At 41.4% G+C, this 22,695-nt stretch overlaps 2 protein-coding genes and 1 pseudogene across 24 annotated transcripts in view; 2 read left to right on the top strand and 1 right to left on the bottom strand.

Annotated features, from left to right (window-relative positions):
- Positions 1–18,674, bottom strand: part of DST (dystonin) — a 480,488-nt gene extending 461,814 nt beyond the window's left edge. For 14 of the 18 annotated variants that reach the window (XM_077903540.1, XM_077903549.1, XM_077903545.1 and 11 more), the window contains exons 1-2: positions 18,479–18,674; positions 17,825–17,886 (exon numbers count right to left, since the gene is read on the bottom strand). In XM_077903540.1, coding sequence (XP_077759666.1) covers positions 17,825–17,886; positions 18,479–18,659 — 243 coding nt within the window. In that variant the 5' untranslated portion in view covers positions 18,660–18,674. The remainder of the gene's footprint in view (positions 1–17,824; positions 17,887–18,478) is intronic. The other 4 variants (XM_077903543.1, XM_077903548.1, XM_077903550.1 and 1 more) reach the window with 1 other exon arrangement.
- LOC144317878 (nucleophosmin pseudogene) lies at positions 1,302–3,463 on the top strand (annotated as a pseudogene).
- BEND6 (BEN domain containing 6) overlaps positions 18,454–22,695 on the top strand; it is a 59,000-nt gene continuing 54,758 nt past the window's right edge. For 2 of the 6 annotated variants that reach the window (XM_077903575.1, XM_077903572.1), the window contains exon 1: positions 19,405–19,563. Coding sequence is in view for 1 of the 6 variants with exons in the window: in XM_077903571.1 (XP_077759697.1) it covers positions 19,179–19,563 (385 nt within the window). In the remaining 5 variants the exon portion in view is untranslated. Of the gene's footprint in view, positions 18,661–18,976; positions 19,564–22,695 lie in introns of those variants that run through there. The other 4 variants (XM_077903573.1, XM_077903571.1, XM_077903574.1 and 1 more) reach the window with 4 other exon arrangements.

Below are 22,695 nucleotides of genomic sequence, written 5' to 3'. Positions count from 1 at the left end.
AAAAATCATGGTTCTGGGTACAGTAAAGTAGAATAAGCATATGTCTCCCACTGAACACAACTATACAACTGAACAGAATCCACTGAGCAACTAGCTATCTGAAGACTTTGAGAAGCCACTAGTAGCAGGGGGCTTGAAGTAAAACGTCCAGAATTTGAAGTACCACCAAGTAATTCGTGAGTTTCCCATTTTTGGTCTCCAGTATTCCCTAGACTGAATGCAATGCAGCATCACAGCCTGAAACCCAGAGCTGGGTACTGAGGCTCAGAAAGAGAGAACTCCAAGAGAAGGCTCCTTATTCAGACTTAAGGAGTGAGAAAAGGAGTGCAGAAATCCTCTACTTTTTCTTCTGAGTGCTCCTGAGCCCCAGCCCTCAAGCAATCCCACAGGCAGTAACATCAGAAGTCCCAAGAGTATAGGAACCAAACCTCTTAGGAAGGAAAGCTTTCTCTCTGATCCCAAGAGGGTGGGGTCAACTGTCACCACTATAATATATTCTCTCTGTCTTCCTGCCACTTAGCCCTCGATGCAAGCATAGTCACATAAGTGTGCAACAGAACAAGATCATGAAAGACCCAACCTTCTGCCTAGACATAAGCAAAAAGAAATCTGAAAGTACTATACTATTAAGCCAACAAATTAAACAATTTAGATGAAATGAACAAATTCCTAGAAAGACACAAATGATCGAAATAACTCAGGAAGAAATAGAAAATCCAAATAGGCATATAAAAAGTAAAAAATTGAATGCTTAAATTTTAAATTGGTAACTTAAGATAGTCTCACAAAGAAAACATCAGGTTTGTATTAAATGGCTCCACTGATGAACTCTATTAATATTTAAAAGTATACCAAGAATGCATATACACATAAAATAAAGAAAAACTCTATATGATCATAGATTACATGTAAGAACCAGAACTATAAAATTTCTAGGAAAAAAATCAGAAAATTGTCATGGCCCTGAGTGAGGTAGAGGTCTTAGATATGATAACCATAAAAGAAAACAAATGATAAATTACACTTAATGAAAAAGTTTAAAAAGACACCAAGACAAACCACAGACGTAAGTAAACATTCACAAATCCTATGTCTGTTAAAGGACTTGTATCCAGAATACATAAAGAGAAAAAAAAAAAAAAAGAATACATAAAGAACTCTCTCACAAGAAGACACAAAATCCAGTTTAAAAATAGGCAAAGATCAGTCCTGGTAGGAGTCCATCCCTCATGGCTATTCTCTAGAATAGCAGTCATTTATCTGTGTCCACCTTCTCTCCCACCTACGTGTACCACCACCCCATGGAAGATTCAGTGAACATGGACATAAGACCCATGAAGCCCCGGAACTATCTTTTCAGATGTAAACCCAAAGCCAACAAAGATTGTCATTTTCAGGTGAATAATGATGAAAATGAACACCAGTTATCTTTAAGAAGAGTCAGTTTAGGGACTAGTGCAAAAGATGAATTGTACAACCAATATCTGATAAGGACTTAAAATCCAAAATATATGAAGAACTCAGAACAACTCAAGAGGAAAAAAAAAAAAAAAGACAATTAAAAAATGGGCAGATCTGGAGCACCTGGCTGGCTCAGCTGGTGGATCAGGCAGCTCTTGGGTCTCAGGGTTGTGAACTCGAACCCAAGGTTGGGTGTAGAGATTGCTTAAAAACAAAATCTTTAAAAAAGAAAAATAGGCAAATCTGAATACACAGTTTTCTTTTCTGGTGCCTATGATCTCACTTATATGTGGAATCTATAAAACAAAACAAAAAAACTGAATCATATATACAGAGAACAGATTGTGATTACCAGAGGAGGAGGAGTGGAGGATAAGCAAAAGGGATGAAGGGGTTAAAAGAAACAAACTTAGAGTTACAAAATAAGTCTAGGAGATGTAATATACAACATGGTGACTATAGTTAAGAATACTGTATTGTATATTTGAAAGTTGCTCTGAGAATAAGCCTTTTTTTTTAAAGATTTTATTTATTTATTTATTTGACAGAGAGAAAGAGAGAGCACAAGTAGGCAAAGTGGCAGACAGAGGTAGAGGGAGAAGCAGGCTCCCTGCCGAGCAGGGAGTCCAACGTGGGGCTCCATCCCAGGACTCCAGCACCATGACCTGAACTGAAGGCAGACGCTTAACCGACTGAGACACCCAGGTGTCCCAACTCTGAGAATAAATCTTAATCATAAGAAAAAAAATCGAACTATGTGTGGTAATGGATGTTAATTAGACTTATTATGGTGATCATTTCTCAATATATATAAATATTGACTCATTATGTTGCACACTTAAAACTAATATACTATATGTCAATTATCTCCCAATTTAAAAAAATCAAATGAAGTCATTAATCTGTTCTATACAATTTATTTGAGAATGCTATATAAATGTTTTATTTTCATATATAAGACATAACCCAGTGTTCATTATTTTTATTAAATTCCATAGCCTTTTACCTTTTTATTGGTATGTTTGCTTCTTTTATATGCATATAATAATAAATATATTGGATCTTCTTTCTAAAAAAAAGGTGAATCGGGGATCCCTGGGTGGCGCGGCGGTTTGGCGCCTGCCTTTGGCCCAGGGCATGATCCTGGAGACCCGGGATCGAATCCCACATCAGGCTCCCGGTGCATGGAGCCTGCTTCTCCCTCTGCCTATGTCTCTGCCTCCCTCTCTCTCTCTCTCTCTCTGTGACTATCATAAATAAATAAAAATTTTAAAAAAAAGGTGAATCGTACAGTGTTGAAGTAGAGGCAATGAATTATGAAAGCAGCCAATTAAAGTAACACTGGCAACTTTGAAAATGTACAGCCAATGATTTAGGGGCTTTATTTATTTTTATTTTTTTATTTATCTTTTTTTTTTCCTCCGAGACTTTCAAATACTTTCAAATACTTTCAAATACTTTCAAATACCTGTGGTCTTATGATTGAAGTGTGATTCAGGGCTGTGCATATTAATGGATAGCATTTGGTAGCTATGTAGGAAGTTGCAGAGTCAGAAGATGAAGAGGAGTAGGATGTGAAACTCCTAAAAAGTTTATCTGAAAGTGATCTGCTCCTGGAAGTAGATTATTACTGGAAGTAGTAATGAAGTACCACAGGAAAAAGTAAAACATGTTGCTGATGAAGATGATGATAGGATAATGATGATAACAATTCTGATGATGGGAGAGCTAAAGGGAAAACCCCAATAAAGAAATCTATATGAGATATTCCAGCCAAAAATACACAAAAACCAAACCAGAATGCTAAAGACTCAAGACCATTAACACCAAGATCGAAAGGCCAAGAATTCTTCAAAATCCAAAGAAAAAAACCTTAAAACACAGAAAGGACCTAGTTCCACAGAATACATTAAAGCAAAATGCAAACAAATAGAGAAAAAGGTGGTTTTCTTCCCAAGTGAAAGCCAAGGTCATCAATTATGTGAAGAATTGTTCTGGATGACTGACCAGGTGGCTTATTCAAGATGTCTGACAGTGAAGTCTCTGTAAAAAACTAAACAATTTGTTAAAATTCTCCCATCTTATTTTACTGCTGTAAAAGTTTCTATCTGGCTGTCCTTTTTTATAATGCAGAGTGAAAACTTTCCCTACCGTGTCTGAAAAATGTAGTCCAGGTTCCATTGCCAGGACTGTGTGGTTCAAAATGCCTCTTTAGTTTTTAAAGATGGAACTCCACCTTTGCTTGGTTGTAAGTATGTATGGAATGTTACGATAGGTTGTAGTTAGTAGTGGTGGTCAGACAAATGGCAATGGTGGGAGACAAAAATACACATGTGAAAAAAACTCAGTATTTTAATAAAATAATAAAAATAAAAACGGCCAAAGATTTGAACTATTTGAACATGAAAAGATCCTCAAAATCATTAGGCATTAGAGAAATGCAAATTAAAATTACAGAATACCACTTCAGACACACTAAAATGGCTATAATTAAAAAGTGCTGCCAAAGATGTGAAGGAACTGGAATCCTCATACATTGTTGGTGAGAATATTAAATTGTACAGCCACTTTGGAAAATAGTTTGACAATTTCTTCAAAAATTAAACATAAACTGGGACGCCTAGGTGGCTCAGCGGTCAAGCATCTGTCTTTGGCTCAGGGCATGATCCCAGGATTTCAGGATTGAGCCCCACATCAGGCTCCCTGTGAGGAGCCTGCTTCTCCCTCTGCCTATGCCTCTGTCTCTCTCTCTCTGTCTCTCATGAATAAGTAAATAAAATCTTTTAAAAAATTAAACATAAACTTATCACAAAAGCAAGCAATTCTATTCCTAGGTATCTACCCAAGATAAATAAAAACATAAACCCACACAAAGATTTTAAGCAAATATTCATAGCATCATTATTTATAACAGCTAAAAACTAGGGGGGGGGATCCAATGTCCATTATCTGGTGATTGGAGAGGCAAAGTGTGATATATTCACAGAATGGAATGCTAGTCAGCAATAAAAATGAACAAACTACTGATACATGCTACAATATGGATAAATTGCAAAAATATCAAGCTACATGAAAGAAGCCAGATGCAAAAAGACTACATACTATACAATTTTGCTTACATTCAATGTCCAGAAAAGGCAAATCTAGAGATATTGAAAGTAGATTAGTGGTTTTGGGAGGTAAGGGATGGGAATAAGAATTAAATGCAAAAAGACAAGAGAAATCTTTCTGGGGTGATAGAAAATATTCTAAAACTGGAAATTATACCTCGAAAAAAAACACTGAAAAATTAAATCAGGGCTAGAAACTTCTGGTGGGAAATAATTTCCGTATATATGAAATCTGAAGTATTGGGAAAGACTGTTCAGGGAAAACAATAGAAAAGGCTTAAAATGAGTGCTTTGAGGAGAATAGTACATCAGCACACCAGAGATAAATCAAAAGATTATCTACGGTAGATTGCAAATGTGGCCACAATACTTTTCACTTCCTCCCATCAGGACTCCTCCTATTTTCCCTACTCCTATGACATGCCAATGCCCCAAACATGTAAGCAATGGCATTATACTTGTAAGTTCAGGACCTAGATCTCTGAAGGCCTTGCTTATTGCACTTTTGATGCTTTTGGAACCCAAATCTATCAAGACCTATAGAGGAAAAACTGAGTTTGTCTGAGGCTGATAAAAGACACATGAGTGAATTCCAGCTGTGATGAGCCAAGCCTGTCTCAGACCAGAACAACTGCCCAGTTGGGCACAGCCCAAATTGCCAACCCTGGGAATCATGACCTAGATAGTTAATGTTTCAAGTACTTTGTTACAAAGCAGAAGCTAACTGATATACTAAAAAAATAAAGCAGACATGACTACTAGATTACATAATGAATCAAATGACTGGGTTTTATGAAAATGTCCAATAAGGACAGGCCTCCTAGGCATAGAAATAGAAAAACAGTCCATGAGACTGACTCAGGTCTGGGAACTGTCAGTCACTGGTGGCAGAGCAAGTAACTGCATGAGCAAAGACAGGATAACAGTAAAAGTTGCTCTATACAGTTGATTAAGGGTCTCACTGAGCAGAAAGGCAAGTGAAGTAGTCAGAAAGTGCTGATAAGACTGAAAGCTAGGTAAGATTTAGGACCAGAGGTACTGATAAAGGCAGAAACTCAATAGGACCGCAAGATGAGGGGCACCTGGCTGGCTCAGTCAGGAGAGCATGTGGCTCTTGATCTTGGAGTTGTAAGTTCCAACCCCATGTGTGGAGTAGAGTTTACTTAAAAAAAATTTTTTTTTACGTTTTTTTTAAGTGCATGATGAGGTGCAGAGACAGGAGGTTGTGTATAGAGAGGTATTTCAAAATTCAAGATTTGAGAGTCAGAGAAGTTCTAAGAAATGATGAAATATGCACAGGATGGATAATTGAAGGGCTATAAATAAATACTTGTCCATTTCATCTTAGTTGTCAAGTCTTTTGGCATAAAATTGTAGAGAATATTCTCTCATTCTTTTAATGGCTGTGGGTTCTATAGTTACAAGTTCTCCTCCCTGTATCATGACAGTGTTTCTTTCTTGGTCAGTCTACCTAGACATTTAAACATTTTGTTGGTATTTTCAAAGAACCAATATTGGGTTTGTTAATTTTCTCTACTGTATGTGTTTTCTCTTCATCGATGTCTGCTTTTTATTATTTTCTTCCTTCTACTTACTTTGTGTTTACTTCACCCTACTTATCCCCTAGCTTCTTAAAGTTGAAAATTTGTTGGATTTAGATATTTCTTTTTTTCTATTATAAACAATTAAAGCTATATATTGTCCACTAAACACTGCTTTGGCTGCATCCCACTATTCTGATTTAAGATTTTGGTTTTTTTAAGTAATCTCCACAACCAACATAGAGCTTGAACTTACAACCAAGATCAAGAGTCACATGATCTACCAACTGAGCCAGCCAGGCACCCTTATTCCTTCCTTTAATTTCAATAATTTTTACTCCATGCATTTTAAGGCTCTGTAATTAGATATGTACACATTTATGGTTATGTCTCCTAGAACAATTAGCCCTTTTATCATAATGGAACATCCCTCTTTATATCTGTCTTCATATCTATTTCATCTGATATTAATATGGCCACTCTAATCTTCTTTTGATTATCATATGCATCACTTATCTTTTCCATCCATTCACTCTCAATCTAACCGGGTCTTTAAGTATACCTCTTATAAATAGCATACAGTCAAGTCTCACTATGTATCCATTCTGATAATCTGTCTCTTAATCAGAGTGTTTAATACATTAATATTTAATGCAATTATAATATGGATTGAGGTCTACCGGTTTAGATTTTATTTTTCACCTCTCCTCTCTGATTTTCATTCCTTTGTTCCTTCATATCTTCCTTCTCTGGATCATTTGGGTATCTTTTAGAATTCAATTTGGGTTTATATATTGGCTTTGCATTATTTTTTATTAGTTACTCTGGGGATTAAAATGTGCATCTTTAACTTTTCATTCTACTTAGAGTTAATATACCACTTCATATAAAATATAAAAACGTTGCAATCATATATAGTGAGTCCACTTACTTCCCTGTACTTATCTACACTATAGTTGTATATATATATACACATCATACATCCCAGAAGACTATGTCATAATTTGTGCTCTAAACAATTATATGTATTTTCAAGAAATTAAAAGGAAGGAAATAGTATTATATATTTACCTCAACATATGATATTTCTGATGTTCTTTATTCAAATTTACCACCACGTTTCTCAAAACTAGTTGAACAGAGATTACCAAACCACATTTGGTTCTCACCTGGCATAATGCATAAACTACACGTTAAAACTGCCCTCATCTTTTCTCTTAAGATCGTGATGGTTAGGGACCCCCGGGTGGCTCAGTAGTAGGGCATCTGCTTCCGGCTCAGGGCATGATCCCAGAGTCCCGGGATCGAGTTCCACATTGGGCTTCCTGTATGAGCCTGCCTCTCCTCCCTCTGCCTATGTCTCTGCCTCTCTCTGTGTCTCTCATGAATGAATAAATAAAATCTTTTAAAATGAAAAAAAAAAAAAAGAAAGGAAGGAAGAATAAGTGTGCCTGGGAGCCTCAGTCTGTTAAGCTTCTGCCTTCACCTCAGGTCATGATCCTGGGGCCCTGGGATCTACCCCCACATTAGTCTTTCTGCTCAGCGGCAAGTCTGCTTCTCCCTCTCTCTCTCTCCCTCTGCGATCTCTCTCACTCTTGCTGTCTGTCAAATAAATAAATAAATAAATAATCTTTTTTAAAAATTAACTTAATAAATTTTTTAAAATAAAACATCAAATATTCATTCATTTATCAAACATTTAACTGAGCTTTATTCTGTGCAAGACAGTGAGCTAAGAACTAGGGATTTGGACTACTTTCAAGATACAATCTTATACAAGAGATGAACAAAAAACTTAATTATCATCACGAAGAGAGAACTAAGAAAGTTTCCTGGAAGAAATGACCTGTGAACTAGGTTTTGAAGGAACGTCAGGAGTTAGCATTTTGTGCCTCAATATTTTTTGTTCCTGCTGGCAGTGGGTTGGCAATGAAAGGAATGGAAGAGAAAGAGAGGCCTTTTCAGTTGGAAATAACATGGACAAAAAAATAATAATCCTAAAAGGTCATGATCTTTCTGGAGTATTAAAAACGTGTTCAAATTGTCATACTAGAACTATCACTAGGACATCAGGATAGGGATCATTCTGATGTCATATCGTGAAAGTTAAACTTGGGGCACCTGGTTGGCTCAGGTGGTGGAGTGTGCACTCTTTTTTTTTTTTAAGATTTTACTTATTTATTCATCAGAGAAAGAGAGAGAGGCAGAGACACAGGCAGAGGGAGAAGCAGGCTCCATGGAGAGAGCCTGACATAGGACTTGATCCCAGGTCTTCAGGATCATACCCTGAGCCGAAGGTGGCGCTAAACCGCTGAGCCACCCGGGCTGCCCTGGAGTGTGCACTCTTGATCTCAGGGTTGTAAGTTCAAGCCCCTCGTTGGGTGCAGAGATTACTTAAAAATAAAAATAAAACAAAGTTGATCTTGGAGGAAGTGGGAAGCCACTGAAGGATTTTAAGTAGGAGAGGAATACGGCTTACCCAACCCTTTCTCCCTTGACTACTTCTTCTACAGAAGCTACGAAAAATAAAAGCTCATATCCCAAGCTGCCCTTGCAGATGGCCTGCGACACAGTTCTGACCAGTGAAGTATAACAAGAAACCCAACTGGAAAGGCTACTGGCAAAAAGTTTGATTTCCTTTATTTTCCTTAAAGATTTTATTTATTTATTCATGAGAGACACAGAAAGGCAGAAACATAGGCAGAGGGAGAAGCGGGCTCCCTGTGGTGAGCCCAATGTGGGAGCTGATTCCCGGACTGTGGGATCATGACCTGAGCCAAAGGCAAATGCTCAACCACTGAGCCACCCAGGTGCCCCAAAATTTTGATTTCCTGGTGAATATCCTTCCTTGGCTAGCTCTATCCCTTCCTCTGCTTCCTTCCTTGAATTTAAGCATGTCTGGAGCTGTGCCAGCCGTCCTACAGCCAAGAAGCTCAAGCAGAGCCTGCAGCATCTCTAGACTTCTTGCTATGAGAGAATATAAATCCCTGTTTATTAATAATCCATTTTTATGTTGGGGTTACTTGAATCTGAATGTCTCCTTGACCAATAAAAATGTTATGGGGCACTTTGGTGGCTCAGTTCATTGGGTGGCCAACTCTCAGCTCAGGTCTCGATCTTGGGGTTGTGAGTTCAAGCCCCATGCTGGGCTCCACGTCTGGCACAGAGACGACTTAAAAAAAAAGAATTGAGATCTTGGAATGATTCTTATTAAGTTAGTGTGTATGGATTGGAGATGAGGAAGCAGGCAGACTGCTCTGGAGGCTTATTAAAGGGTCTATACCAAGGTAACCATAATGGGTGTAGTATGGAAGACAGACTCCAGAGACATTTAAAAGGGGACAAGATGGACAGGAAGGGATCTGTCATATCTTCCAGATTCCTAGTTTGAGCAGCTGCAGAGGGTGGGGGTGAGGGTAGTGACACTCTCCAAACAGTGGCAGATAGAGTTTAGGACTGACAAGTTCAGTGTTCAGTCTGAGATGCCCTATGGTACCTCCATGTGAAAATGAGGGAAAAGCACTTGACTATCTGTATCTTGAGGTCAAGAGTGAAGTCTGAATTTGATATACAGATTTCTGAGTAATCATTTTATGTGGGTAAATTAAAACACTAAGTATGGTTAGATCCTGCAAGTAGAGTTTAAATAGGGTGGGCAAAAATGAAGCCCCATACATCTTTTAAGAGAAAAAGTAGGTTAGTGGTTGCTTAGGGTTGGGGATGGAGAATGGAAGTGGGAGGGGGGAAGGAGGAGTGACTATTTACAGGTATGGTGTTCTTTTTGAGGGTAATAAAAATGTTCTAAAATTAAATTGTGTGATGGTTGCACAACCTTGCAGATATACTAAAACTGACTGAATTGTATATTTTAAATAGGTGAGCTGTACAGCATGTGAATTACAGCTCAATAAAGTTGTTTAAAAATATTAGGCCTAAGGCAGAACCATGGGAATATCAACATTTAGGTAGAAGGATCCAGTGCAGGAACAGAAGAAACCATGGCCATAAAATGGAGCAAAATTAAGAGTATTGTCCAAAAACTTGTCAGAAAAGTTTCAAAGAGGGATCAGCAGCCAACAGTGTCAATCAAATACAAGATATGTTGATTAAGTTAAAGACTGAAATACTTTATTTCACAATTTGGAAATCATTACTGATTAGTGATTTCTTTTTAAAGATTTTATTTATTTTTGTATGTGAGAGAGAGAACGAACATGAGCCAGGGGGAGGGGCAGAAGGAGAAGCAGACTCCCCTCTGAGCAGGGAGTCCAATGTGGAGCTCAATCCTAGGACCCCAAGAAGGGCAAAGGTAGACGCTTAACCGACTAAGCCACCCAGGTGCCCAAGAGTGAGTGATTTTAAGTAGCAGTGGCAGAAGCCAGATTACACAAAGCTGAGGGAAAAAATGAGAGGTAAGGAACAGAACATGACAAAGAATCGTTCTCAGGAAACTTTCCCTGCCAGAAGAGCTGGTGGTATAGGGAGGTTTGTATTGTTTTGTTTTAAGATTTTAAAAGCTTATTTACTTATGAGAGACACAGAGAGGCAGAGACACAGGCAGAGGGAGAAGCAGGCTCCTTGCAGGGAGCCCAATGCGGGACTCAATCCCAGGACCCCAGGATCACACCCTGAGCTAAAGGCAGATGCTCAACCGCTGAGCCACCCAGGCATCCCTGTATTGTTTGCAAAAGACAGCACATAGCAACCATTCTGGAAAACAGTATGGAGGTTCTTCAAAAAGATGAAAATAGAGCTACCCTACAACCCAGCAATTGTACTACTAGGTATTTATCCAAAGGATACAAACATAGTAATTTGAAGGGGCCCAAAGTTTATAGCAGCAGTGCCTATAATTGCCAAACTGTGGAAAAGGTCAAATATCCACTGAGGGATGAATGGATAAAGAAGAGGTGGTATATACATACAATGGAATATTACTTAGCCATCCATCAAAAAGAATGAAATCTTGCCATTTGCAACAGCATGGATGGAACTAAAAGGTGTAATTCTAAGTGAAGTAAGTCCATCAAAGACTAATATCATATGATTTCACTCCTATGTGGAATTTAAGAAACAAACAGATGAACATAGGGTAAGGGAAGGAAAAATAAAATAAGAGGGAAACCGAAAGGGAGGCAAACCAGAGACTCTTAATTCTAGGGAATAAGCTGAGGGTTGCTGGAGGGGAGGTAAGTGGAGGGATGGGGTAACTGGGTAATGGGCATTAAGGAGGGCATTGGATGTCATGAGCACTGGGTATTGTATGCAACTGATGAATCACTGAATTCTACCTCTGAAACTAATAATATAGTATATGTTAATTAAATCAAGTTTAAATTTTTAAAAAAGATAACACATATGATGCTTATGTATTAGAGACAGGAGCCTGCAATGAGGGAGCAATAGACAATAAAAGAGGAAAGGATGATTCATGGAACAACATCTCCAAGAGTTGGTAAGAAGAGGAATTCACAACATAAGCATGAAATATTAGAATGGAGGACAGATGTGTTTTCTATTGCACTGAGAGGTAAGTTTGAAATACATTTAGTTTGTAGGGACAAAAAAGTTTAAACTGCTATTGCTTCATGGCACTGATGTTCTCTGTGAGTTAGGAGTGGCCAAGGGTGAGAGAGTAGGTTTGAGGATTTGAGGACACAAACACCTAGAATAACTTTCACGGGAGACAGATTTACAAGGAAGAAGTTTAAAAGCAGAGATATATTTTGATTACCTTAAAAAACTAATATGTTTCAAAGCTGATAAAAAAAAAAACCATCTTGTTCATAACAAATTACCTGCAAATTTATTCTACTTTGCATTAGGATTTGTAATGACCACACTGAACACATGAGCAGGATGTCACAAATCCCTGGACATACGGGGTCTGAAGTCAAAATACAGCCCAATTATCCTTGAGCATTGGACCTGAAAAACATTGTATCCATGGTATTCTGAAAAACAAGCTATCGTGCAAATGCACAGCTTCAGGGCAACCAGAAAGGCCCAGATCCAGTCATTCTCCCACATCTCACCCTCTGCAGCAGTGGACATGACTCCCCATTCTTCTTAAGAATGAAAAAGGAGTTATCAGGCTGTTTCATTGTAGGTGCCAGAAAAGAAACCAAAAAATGATTTTTTTTTTTTTTTTTTGCTTCTCCTGAGAGGGATCATAGCAGTGACCTCCTAAAGTTTTCAAATGAAATAATGTTATGTCAAAGGCCTTTGCCAACTCTCAAGTAGTATACAAAATATATTTTTATTGTAGCTAGTACTCACTTATCCTTACCCTTTTTTCTACTCAATGTTGATATATCCTGAGCTCTGAAAACAATCATCTGCTTCCTAAATCTTTGCCTGTCTCATGTGTTCTGCTGGGGGGTTGGTCTCATTCCTTCTCTGTCTAGACAGATACTACCCAACATGCATGCTTCAGCATAAATATCACTGCCTCTTGGAAGGCTTTTCTGATCACCTCAGCTAGAAGCAGTCATTTCTTCACAACTATTCGAACCATTCCTTTTCTATACATAATTTGTTACTTGGTATTTTTATTAATTATATCCTCATCTTTGCCTGCCTTAATCTCTCAGAAGGCAGGAATCATGTTTTACATGATGTCTTTTTAGCATGATACTTTGCCCATAGGACAAACATGGCTATTACTTCTGGAAGGTGCTTCAGTGATCATCTTCACGTTAGCAGTGAACACCAACTCTAAGTCTCAGAGACACAAGAGACTCGACCAAGATCTCACAGTTAGTGGCACAGCTGGAACCCAAAATCAGGATTCTGAACCTTATTCTTATAAACCTTTCATTAAACCAAGACCTATAATTAGCCTGGTTCTATTTTATAATCCAAATCTCAAAAAGAGTCATTCTTGAGACTTAAGAATACAAAGATTCAAACTCCTCTGGAAAAGCTCTTATTTCAACTTTCATCTAGATTGCATTTAATTGGCTTGGATTGCTTGGGGGGGAAGTGGGTTTCTATTCTTCCTTGTTTTTTTATTTTCTTTTAGCATTCTGTTTTGTTGCCATGTATCTAAAGTAAAGATAAATTATATGGTAGTGGTAACTCTGGCATATTAAAGCTCTGTGAACAGGGTGAATTTATCTTTTATACAAATGTTATTAGCTGTACTTGTATATCTTGGCCTTTGATGCTCTTGCCACACTTGTGATTCATAGTTGGAAACAGGACAGCAGTTCAGTTACCATAACAGAAGAAACCAGCAACTATAACATTTCAGCACTGATACTGGAAATGACCTAGAAGTAATCGTCAAGGGCAGGGGCTATACCTCAGACCTTTTGTTAGCCCTACTATCTAACATCAGACTTTGTATGGAACAAAAAAGTAAATTCGTTTATTTTGAAAATAATTGAATGAAGCTAAATGAATACTGTATCTTGGGTAGAGTTCAATTTATGACTGATTTAATTAATATAAATTAATTTAGACCTAGAATTTAACTCTAAGCAAAGAATTTATTTATAAAGATAACACAACTATAAAAGAGAGCTAAATAATAAACTATCATTTTCTCTAATCCATTAAACTGGGTAATTCTCAATGAAATATACAGATTTAATAAGAAGCTATGAAATATAGTTATTTTGCTGACTATTCTTGCATGGTTTGGTAAAGGGACTCTCTGGGAATATAATGAGGCCAAGAGAGTTTGTGTGAAACATCCTTTCATCTAGGATAACTTGGATAATCACTGGAAAAGCCTAAAGGATTAATCTTTTCTAAGAGAAATGTCCACTAAAAATTCACTCGACTTAGCTCATCTCTTTCATTGAGAATGTTGGACATATTATTCTCTGAGCTATGAGTGACACAATTAAATACCACCAGGCAGACAAAATGTAGCCAGGGCATTCTTGTCTTAGCCCTTATCTTGCTATGTGACTCTTTGGGAACTGCTTAACCTGAGTTAACTCTTTTGGCTCCTTTACCTGAAACGGGAAGTGAAGATACTTACTCAAATCCTGATAGACATACAACACACTCTTCCCCCTGCTTATGTGAAACAAGGCTTCCCTTATTCCACTGAGCTGATGAATAGGGATCATTTAGCACTGTTCACTCGGGGGTATTCTCAAAGGGCATGATAATTGTCTTCACTGAAGTACTCCTAAGACTCTTTCTTGAAATCTAATGGTGCCTCAATTACCTATATCACTTTCTGAAATTCCCTTAAAATCAGGATTGTCACTGCCTGATTTTCACCACAGGAATCCAGGGTAACAGTCAACCATTGTGTAAAGTCACAGCATAAAACATAAATCCTCAGGAAAAGCACCCTTCTTAGATACCCAGATTGAACACCTGCTGTCTAAACTGGGTCCTACTTCAGTGTGAAGTCATTTCTCTTCATTAGCTATTTATGACAAAGAACAAAAAAACTATACAAGTTCTTTAAATTCATACACAAAACACATATTTCTATCTATCTAATTGGGTCCTTATAACTGGCAATGAATTGGGAGTTACAGTGTTCAGCCCTTGCTGGCTGGGTTACTATTTTCACATTCTCACATGCTCTTATTAAATTTTAGAGGACTATTAAAGCCAGTAAAGATGAATTTACAAGTATGTCAAAGTCAAAAGCATTGGTAGGCAGTTACAGTTACAAAATATCTTGTAAACAGCTATAGTATTTAGTTTTAGCTTCATGAGGAAGAAATTGCTGCATGTTGAAGAACTGTGTTTGTTATACACGTAGTGAAGAAAAACAAAGCTGGAGCTTCTCAGATGGAGAGATGTGACTTTCTTCACAAAGCAGAGTGGGTTCTGATGCCATGGTTCACCTCCCTGGACAAGTATTTCTCTAACTACCTGGAAAGGAACATCCTGAATTTTCCTGTCCAGTTGGACTCCTTCCTGGGTGTGTAGATAGCAGATGCAATATCCTCTGCCAATGAAAGCATCACAGGGCTAACAAACTCCTTCACATGTTCAAGGGCTTTCCCAAAGCTCTTTTACATTTCAAAATGAGTCAGCATATCCTAAACTCATTTTCCTCATTTGGCCACTATGGAAATGCTGAAAGTGAATTATCTACTTACTGAGATCAGAATGAGGAAGGCACTAGCTTCTTAGATCAATATGATTATGACTTGCCTAAAAATCAAAACATTTTCTTTGAGAAATATTTTGCAGCAGCTACTACTAAGAAACAACAAGAACATCCATTATGCTACTCAAATTCTAATTTTTTAAAACGCTAGAATCCAAAAAATTCGGAGATATTTCTCCAGGAGAAAATTCTTCAAGAAATAGCATTTTGATCAAAAGAGACGAAAAAGTAATTCCCAACGTTTTCCTCAAGGGAAGACATAAAAATATTTTACCACAAATAAAACAGTGAAGAAAACAGTGAAGAAATGTGACATCTTCATACAACACAGTCTCAGGATTTTCACTTACAAGATAAGTGAGTAGTTTATTCAAAGAAATTTGGTACAAAAAGGAACACAGGTAACTCATCAAAAAATTAAGCTAATATTGTATTTAATTTCCCGAGAAAAAAAATTTTTTTGCCTTTTTTTTTTAAGTAGCTCTGCACCCAATGTGGGGCCCGGAACTCACAATCCTGAGATCGAGACCAGCATGCTCCACCGAGTGAGTCAGCGAGGCACACCGAAAAAAAAAAATCTAACCAAATCCATTTTGTTACACTTAGTGACTTAATTTCTAACACAAACTCCAGGGCAATTTTTAAAAGCTAGAGATTCAGTAAATGTTGAATTCCAAGCAAAGTCCTGAGAATGTGCATTTTTCTTTGCTGCCCAACTCTGAGTTCTACTGAGCCAATTCTGGGAACTGGCACACACTGAGAAATTTTTCACTCATTCAATAAGTATTAATTAAGAACCCACTATATACCAGACAGTGGGGAGACAGCCCTAAACAAGAGAGACATGTTTCATGTCCTCAAGGAGCTCATAGGCTAGCAGATGAGACAAACACGAAGTATAGACAAGATGTCAAACTAGACTAGGAATTTTATGAAATGAGCCAAAGCTTTAAACAACTGCTTCTAGCTTTCCTAACCAAATGCAAGCTCAAGACAAATGCTTCACTCACAGATAACTACACAAGATAGTCCTACCTCATTTTTTTGGTTTGTGTGTCGGCTGAAATGCCTAATGGCTGATATGATAATCCATAAAAGGATTATTCTGATTCTATCACTTAACTGTATGGAGTTGGTAATCTCTTTTTAAAATCAAAATCCTAAATTTTGATGTTTGCACTCTGACCATTATTTATTTTTTGTCACATCTAAATGGGTTTATTCTATTAATCAGATATCCAAAAATGTTTCATACCAGGCATGGTTCATGTTGTTTCCCATAAATCTCAATTAATTAGTTAAGACTTCAAACTGCACAAAGATTTTTATTTCCCAATTTTTTAATTCAATTTTTAAAATCAATTTTACAAGATGCAATGATAACTAGCTCCCCAGTACTAAATATTCTCTCTGAACTTAGTGTGGTTTTTTACATAGTTACTTGTAAATTCCCCTCCCACTATAGCCCTGCAGGGTACTACTGCTTCTATTTTTCAGATAGGGAAACTGGGGTGCTGAGAAGTTAACGTTTCCCAAAACCACACAACTAGGTAGTGTAAAGACAGGAAAGGAACCTCTTGATTATCTGACTAGTTATTCTCGTAAGTATCTTATATTGAGAACAGAGTTCTCACCCTTCAGAGTTCTACATGCAGGAGAATTACTCACTGTGCAACACTATAATGACGCTATAATAATGCAGTTAATGCTTTTAAGCCACCAGAGTCCATTAAAACATCTGATTAACTAGTGAAACAAAATGTGAAATAACTTCTCAGGTAAACGGCAAGGAAATGAAGGGTGTCTAACTATGAAGTCTTTGCTAAAATGAGGAAACCACATCAAGTATTGTTACCAGTAACCTCCAAGCCTGGCTGTGTGAAACTCTCCTAAAAAGAGAGAAAAATTATCTCACATTAAGTGGGGGGGTTGGCCTGGAAACTCATAAAGGAATGCTGGGCCAGAGACAACCTGTGATTTTTGTTTTGTTCTACCTCCAGTGGGGCTCAGTCCAAGAGCAAGCGGCCCTAATCACTGCACCCACATCATCTGCTCACAGAGGCATGGTCCACACGCAGAGAGCAAAGACCAGCACACACCATCGGATAAAGCCAGATAACCACCATCACCTTGCAAAAATCATCGGATGGCCCCCAAAAAAACACGGACAGCTTTATGAGTTAACAGGAATGTAACCTTGAAAGACCATACGATGAAATGCATATGGATCAAGTCGCTGGGCACTAACTTCCTAAGACCTCTTTCTCCTCTTGTCTTCGGCTCTCCAAGGGAACAACCCCAGGCAGCTGACAGCACCGGGAGAGCTTCCCCGGGCAAACCCCAGACCGTAAAGGAAGCTGAGATCCACCCGGTGGCTAAGTTTCCTAAGGTCTGTAGCGCCTTTGGGGGCCGGGCCGTCTCTACCCCCTCTGGTCCAGCGGCTCCGCTACACCAGAGATTCGCCCACACCGTTCATTTGCTGGGCACCCGTGTTGGGGAATCGCTTAAAAATAAGCGTTCCTTTCGGCTTGGGGGCAGCATGCTCGCCCTTCAATGCCCTACTGGTTTCTTAACACGCATATGGTTAATATGGGTACTCAGGAAAGAGAACTTCTTCTGACCTTGAGCGTGCGCGCTAAATAAATTACCTCAGAACGAAAGTGGTGGGATCTCATAACAGCATCTAGGGAGAAAAGAGAAAAACGAGACTTCATTTAACTCCTTGTTCTTCGAGTTACTAATGACTTAGGTGAGGGACAAGGGTCGGGAAGGCACGTCCCGGACTCCTTGAACGCGGCGGGGACACACCGTGGGGCGGGGAGGCTACTAGGCCACCGGCCCCTCGGGGGAGTTCTCCGCGAGAAGTTTCAGGGAAAGTTCTGGGAGAGTGCGGGAGCCCCGGCTCTCCCTGCCTTACTTTCTCACCCCTAAGCTCCAGCGATGGGTGGGCGAAGGGAGGATGCCGCAGCCCCGGATTCCGCTCCAGGGACCCTTGGGGCTCTAGCAAACTGACACTCGGAATCTGCGTCGGTGCCTCCCCTCCCGGCCCCGGGCATCCCCGCGGTCGTCGCGGCCGTGCAGCCCGGGGGTCACGGTAAGGAGGCGAGGGCAAACAGGGGCAGAGGGGCGTTGCACGCAGAAGCGCCCCAGGCTGGCGGAGCGGGCAGTGATGGGGGCAGGGGCCGCCGCGCGGACGGGAGCGAGCCGCGCTTCGCTCTCCGAATTGGCTTAGACGTCCCTCCCAGCCCGAAGCACCCCGCCGCGGCGTGGCTCACCTCGGCTCCTGGAGCGACCCGAAAAGACCGATTTCATCGGATGCCTCCCCTTCTGGAGCCTGCGGTGCCAGCAGCAAAAGAAGACGATGGTGGCGATGGTGCCCAGCAGAAGCAACAAGAGGAAGAGGGCGCATTGGATGCTGTAGGGTCTCAGCAAGACGAGGAAAGCCGCGGCGATCATGGTGCGGGCGCGGCGGGGGCGGCTCGGCGGCGGGGCTGGAGGGCGGCGGCGCAGGCAGCCGCGCCGGGCGCTCCACGGAGCGGCGGGCACGGGCGAGCGCGGCTCGGCGCGTCAGGCCCGGCGCTCGCGGCCCCGCGCCCGGCCCAATGGCTGCGCAGCCCGCGCCGGCCGCGCTATGCGAGCGCTCCGGGGCTGCGGGGAGCGCTTGCCATGACTCAGCAGACGGCGACGAGGCAGCGACTGGGCGGCGGGGAGCCTCCCCCCTCCCTCCCCGGGCGCCCCCGCCCCCGTCCGCGCGCAGCCCCCGGGCGCAGCCCCGCCAGGGACGCGGCCGGCTGGGAGGAGGAGCAGCGCTGCCGCCGCGGCCACCCGGCTCCCGCGCATCGTCCCGCGGCCGCCGCCGGCCTCGGCATCCCAGAAGCGGGCGCACGTGCGTCGGGGCGGGGACGCGGCGCCCGGGCTGCAGCGGCGGAGGCCCGCGGGGGGCGGGAACGGGGCGCCGCGGCGGGGGCTCGCCTGATGACATCACGGCCGGGCTGCGGCAACGCGGGCGCGCGGACATGGCTGCGGCGGCTTCGGCGGCGGCGGCGGCGGCGGGCTGCGCCCGGGCCTGAGCGCCCAGCGCCCTCCCGCGGGGCCGCCCGCCAGTCCGCGCGGTCGGCGGGTGCCGGGACCCGCGCCTCTCCGCTCCCCGACGCCCGGGGGCCGCCACCTCTCCAGCCTCCCTGCGCCGATTGCGGGGGAGCCCGGCGACAGGGGGCGCCAAGGAGCCAGGGGGGAAACCGTGAGGCGCCGGCGGGAGAGCCTGCAGGCGGTGCTCCCCCCACCTCCACCTCCACCTCCACCTCCACCTCCACCTCCCCGCGCCCCGCCCCGAGGTTGGGGCTTTGGAGGATGCAGCCGGGTGAGCTATTGCTTGCGGGGGGGTTCCTCGCACGCCGAAGCGTGAACGCCGGGAAGGGCCTTCCCTGGGGATTGGGGTTCTCCAGGACACGGGAGGCCCAACCTCTCCAAGCCCCTCTACGGCGGGGGCGCTCCCCAGCGGGACGCCCCGTCTGCAGAGCTAAGCTGTTAACACCCCCACACGAGGTGCCGTTTCTCGGCGGAGAAACGGGCACGTTAGACCCGCCTGCATCCACGCGTGTACCGTCAAACCTTGACTCATCGAAGTGCGTTCGAAGAGAGGCAATTTCAGGTTTGGGAACTGGCAGATGAAGGAAGTTGGAGATTGTCTTGTAAATATTTTGAGGGGAAATATTTTAGGGAGTGTGAGAAAATACGGATCTGTCGCACTCAAAACGCACACATTCGCTCCTGCCCCCCTCCTCTTTCTTCATAACCAGCAAAAAAAAAAAAAAAAAAAAAGTATATTGTTGGTGGCCAGGAGATCTTACAGTGGCCTCTGGTGCGGTGCCAACGCAGAAGGTGTGGCGGGAGCGCTGCAGTGTGCCTTTCTGCGGACAGCCACTGCCACCTGGCCCGGAAGCCGCTGCGGCTGCAGTCTGCGGCATGTGTTGGCCTTGGCCGGCCGGGTACTGTACCGCGTTATGCTGCTCCCGAGGCAATGCAGGCATTCCCCGGGGAGGGGGGGGGGCGGGGAGAAGAGCTGGGTTTTGCTTGTTTCGTTTTATTTACCGGCATAAGGCAACTGCCATTATAGTGACCTAAAGTTGCACATTGTTGCATTTGTGGCTTCTAATAACTACGAGGTGGACTCTTGCTTTGGAATATTTAAGATACTGAAGAAATTGTCATAAGAAAAAGTAATCTGTAAAATTCTGAAAAGCATTTAAAGAATAGATGGCAATACTTAAGTTGGGTTTGCTTGTAGGATCTCAAAATCAGTATTGTTTTCTAACTATACAAAATCAACCGTACGACTCTGCATAAAAGCTTAACCACTGACGTTTTCAAGGCCTTGAATTATATTGCCATGTGTGACCATTAAAGGAAACTCAAAAAGGCATTGCCTGCTGTGTTTCCTAAAGGCCAGATTCATAAATGTGGGAAGCCATGGATGAAATTTTCTTATGTACAGGTTGTTTCCTAAAGCAAAATAAACATTCAAGTTGTTGACATGTTGCATCATATTCCGTTGTTTCGGTCTGAAGATGCAAGGACCTTGCTTGCAGATACTGTATATGGTGAGAATGTTGAAAGTCAAAGAATAGGCTGCACTACAAGTCAGGATGGACTTCATAGGTCCCTGGCGCCCAGGGTCAGCCAGATAGCACTGCATCATGTTCACATTGCTCAAAGGTCTCCTACTACTGCAGCCCACTGCAGTGAGAGACTGTATTCCTGTGCATTGTGCAGGAGTATTGAAGAGAATCCTGAGAGTTGGCAATGTGTGGCACATCAAGAAAGGAAGAATTATTTACTGCATTGACTCCCAGTGGCCTGGGAGAATAATTTAAAACAACAACAAAACTGAACTAACCTTCTACAAACATTGGCAGAAATAACTAATAGAATTTAGGAAGGTCATTTTTACTGTATACTTTCCCACTAACTAAAATTTGTGAGTGAGCTAAAATGGCCAAAATATCCTTGAAATGTGTCTAAGACCACAAACAGGGCATAGTATCCAATTTGTTCCAAACTCTGCATTTTTAACAACAAAAAGCAACTAAATAGCAATTATAGTTTTCTGAGCTCTTACTTTAGCACAGTTGCTACCATCCTGTGTCTTGCTGCAGCCATTTATAAGTTTCAAGTACACGCAAGAACATCATTTATCTCCCTTGGCAGGCAAATGCCTTAACTGCTGTGCAGTAGAATTGTAGATTTTTTTTTTTAGATGCATTAACGCCTATTCTTTACATCAGTTATCTCAAGGATACTAATAATAAGGAAACCAAATAATTGAAAGAATTTTTAGTATTTAGGTTCCATTGCTATTTTCTGATTTGTTACTAATTTATCATTTCCATATCCAAATAATGGCAGGTTTTTAATTGCTTCTTTCTGTGTGTTTATGTGATGCTAATGCATTATGGAATTTAATAAATATTAAATCAACCAATCAATCCTTTTTGGAAGTTAATTTAGTAGAATTCCTATATTTTTCTTTCTGCTAAGTTTTTATTACAAAGAATAATTGACATTGTATCAAAGTCACAAAAAAGTTGAAGCTTGGCAGTAGGGATGGAGAAGGAAGGTCCTTGGTCAGATGTTTTATATGGGGCAGCCCCAGTGGCTCAGCGGTTTAGCACCGCCTTCAGGCATGGGTGTGACCCTGGAGACTGATGGTCGAGTCCCACGCCCAGCTCCCTGCATGGAGCCAGCTTCTCCCTCTGCCTGTGTCTCTGCCTCTTTCTCTCTCATGAATAAGTAAATAAAATCTTTTTTAAAAGGCAAATGTTTCATATGAAAAACAATAAAGATGGAAAAGGATAGATTAGTTTTTGACTTTTTATGACAGTGAGTTAGCATTATCATCCAAGGGAAGACAAATGAGTTTATAAAAATGGTGAAGAGTGTTTGGTATCAGGCATGTAGAAAATGATCCATCATGCAGCCCTTATTCCCTTTGGCTTCTCAACCAAATTGAGAATATACCTGAGGAACCAAAATGAGATTGAAATATTAACTTTTAAATAAATAAATAAATAAATAAATAAATAAATAAATAAATAAATAACTTTATTCAGGGTAAATTCAGATTGAAGAACATGAGTTAGATTCAAGGTCAAAATGGGACATCTTATTGCTTTTCCCCTAAATCTGTGTACCACCCAGTCACAGCTGAAGAACTACAGGCAGTCCCAGCACCAGCGCACCAGGATACTACTTCTTTGCTGGAGACCAGAGGTTGTAAAGAGCCTGACACTCTCCCACCCACAGGGCTTGCCGCAGGATGGAGCAAGAGACAGGACCATATGTGAGAAGGGGACCTTTCATACATCAGCCCTACCCAATAGTGGCTGGAAGGCCCTCCCTGAATCCCCCATCACTGAGTTATTCACCTCCCAAAGTAAGAGTGAGTAAGGGGCTTTTAATACAAAGAAGCTGCAGTATTTCTCTAGAGATTGGA

This window comes from Canis aureus, chromosome 7, assembly GCF_053574225.1.
Source record: "Canis aureus isolate CA01 chromosome 7, VMU_Caureus_v.1.0, whole genome shotgun sequence".
NCBI classification, from domain to species: Eukaryota; Metazoa; Chordata; class Mammalia; order Carnivora; family Canidae; genus Canis; species Canis aureus.
The sequence above is the reverse complement of the archived record's forward strand: the minus strand, read 5'-3'. Positions and strand labels throughout refer to the sequence as shown.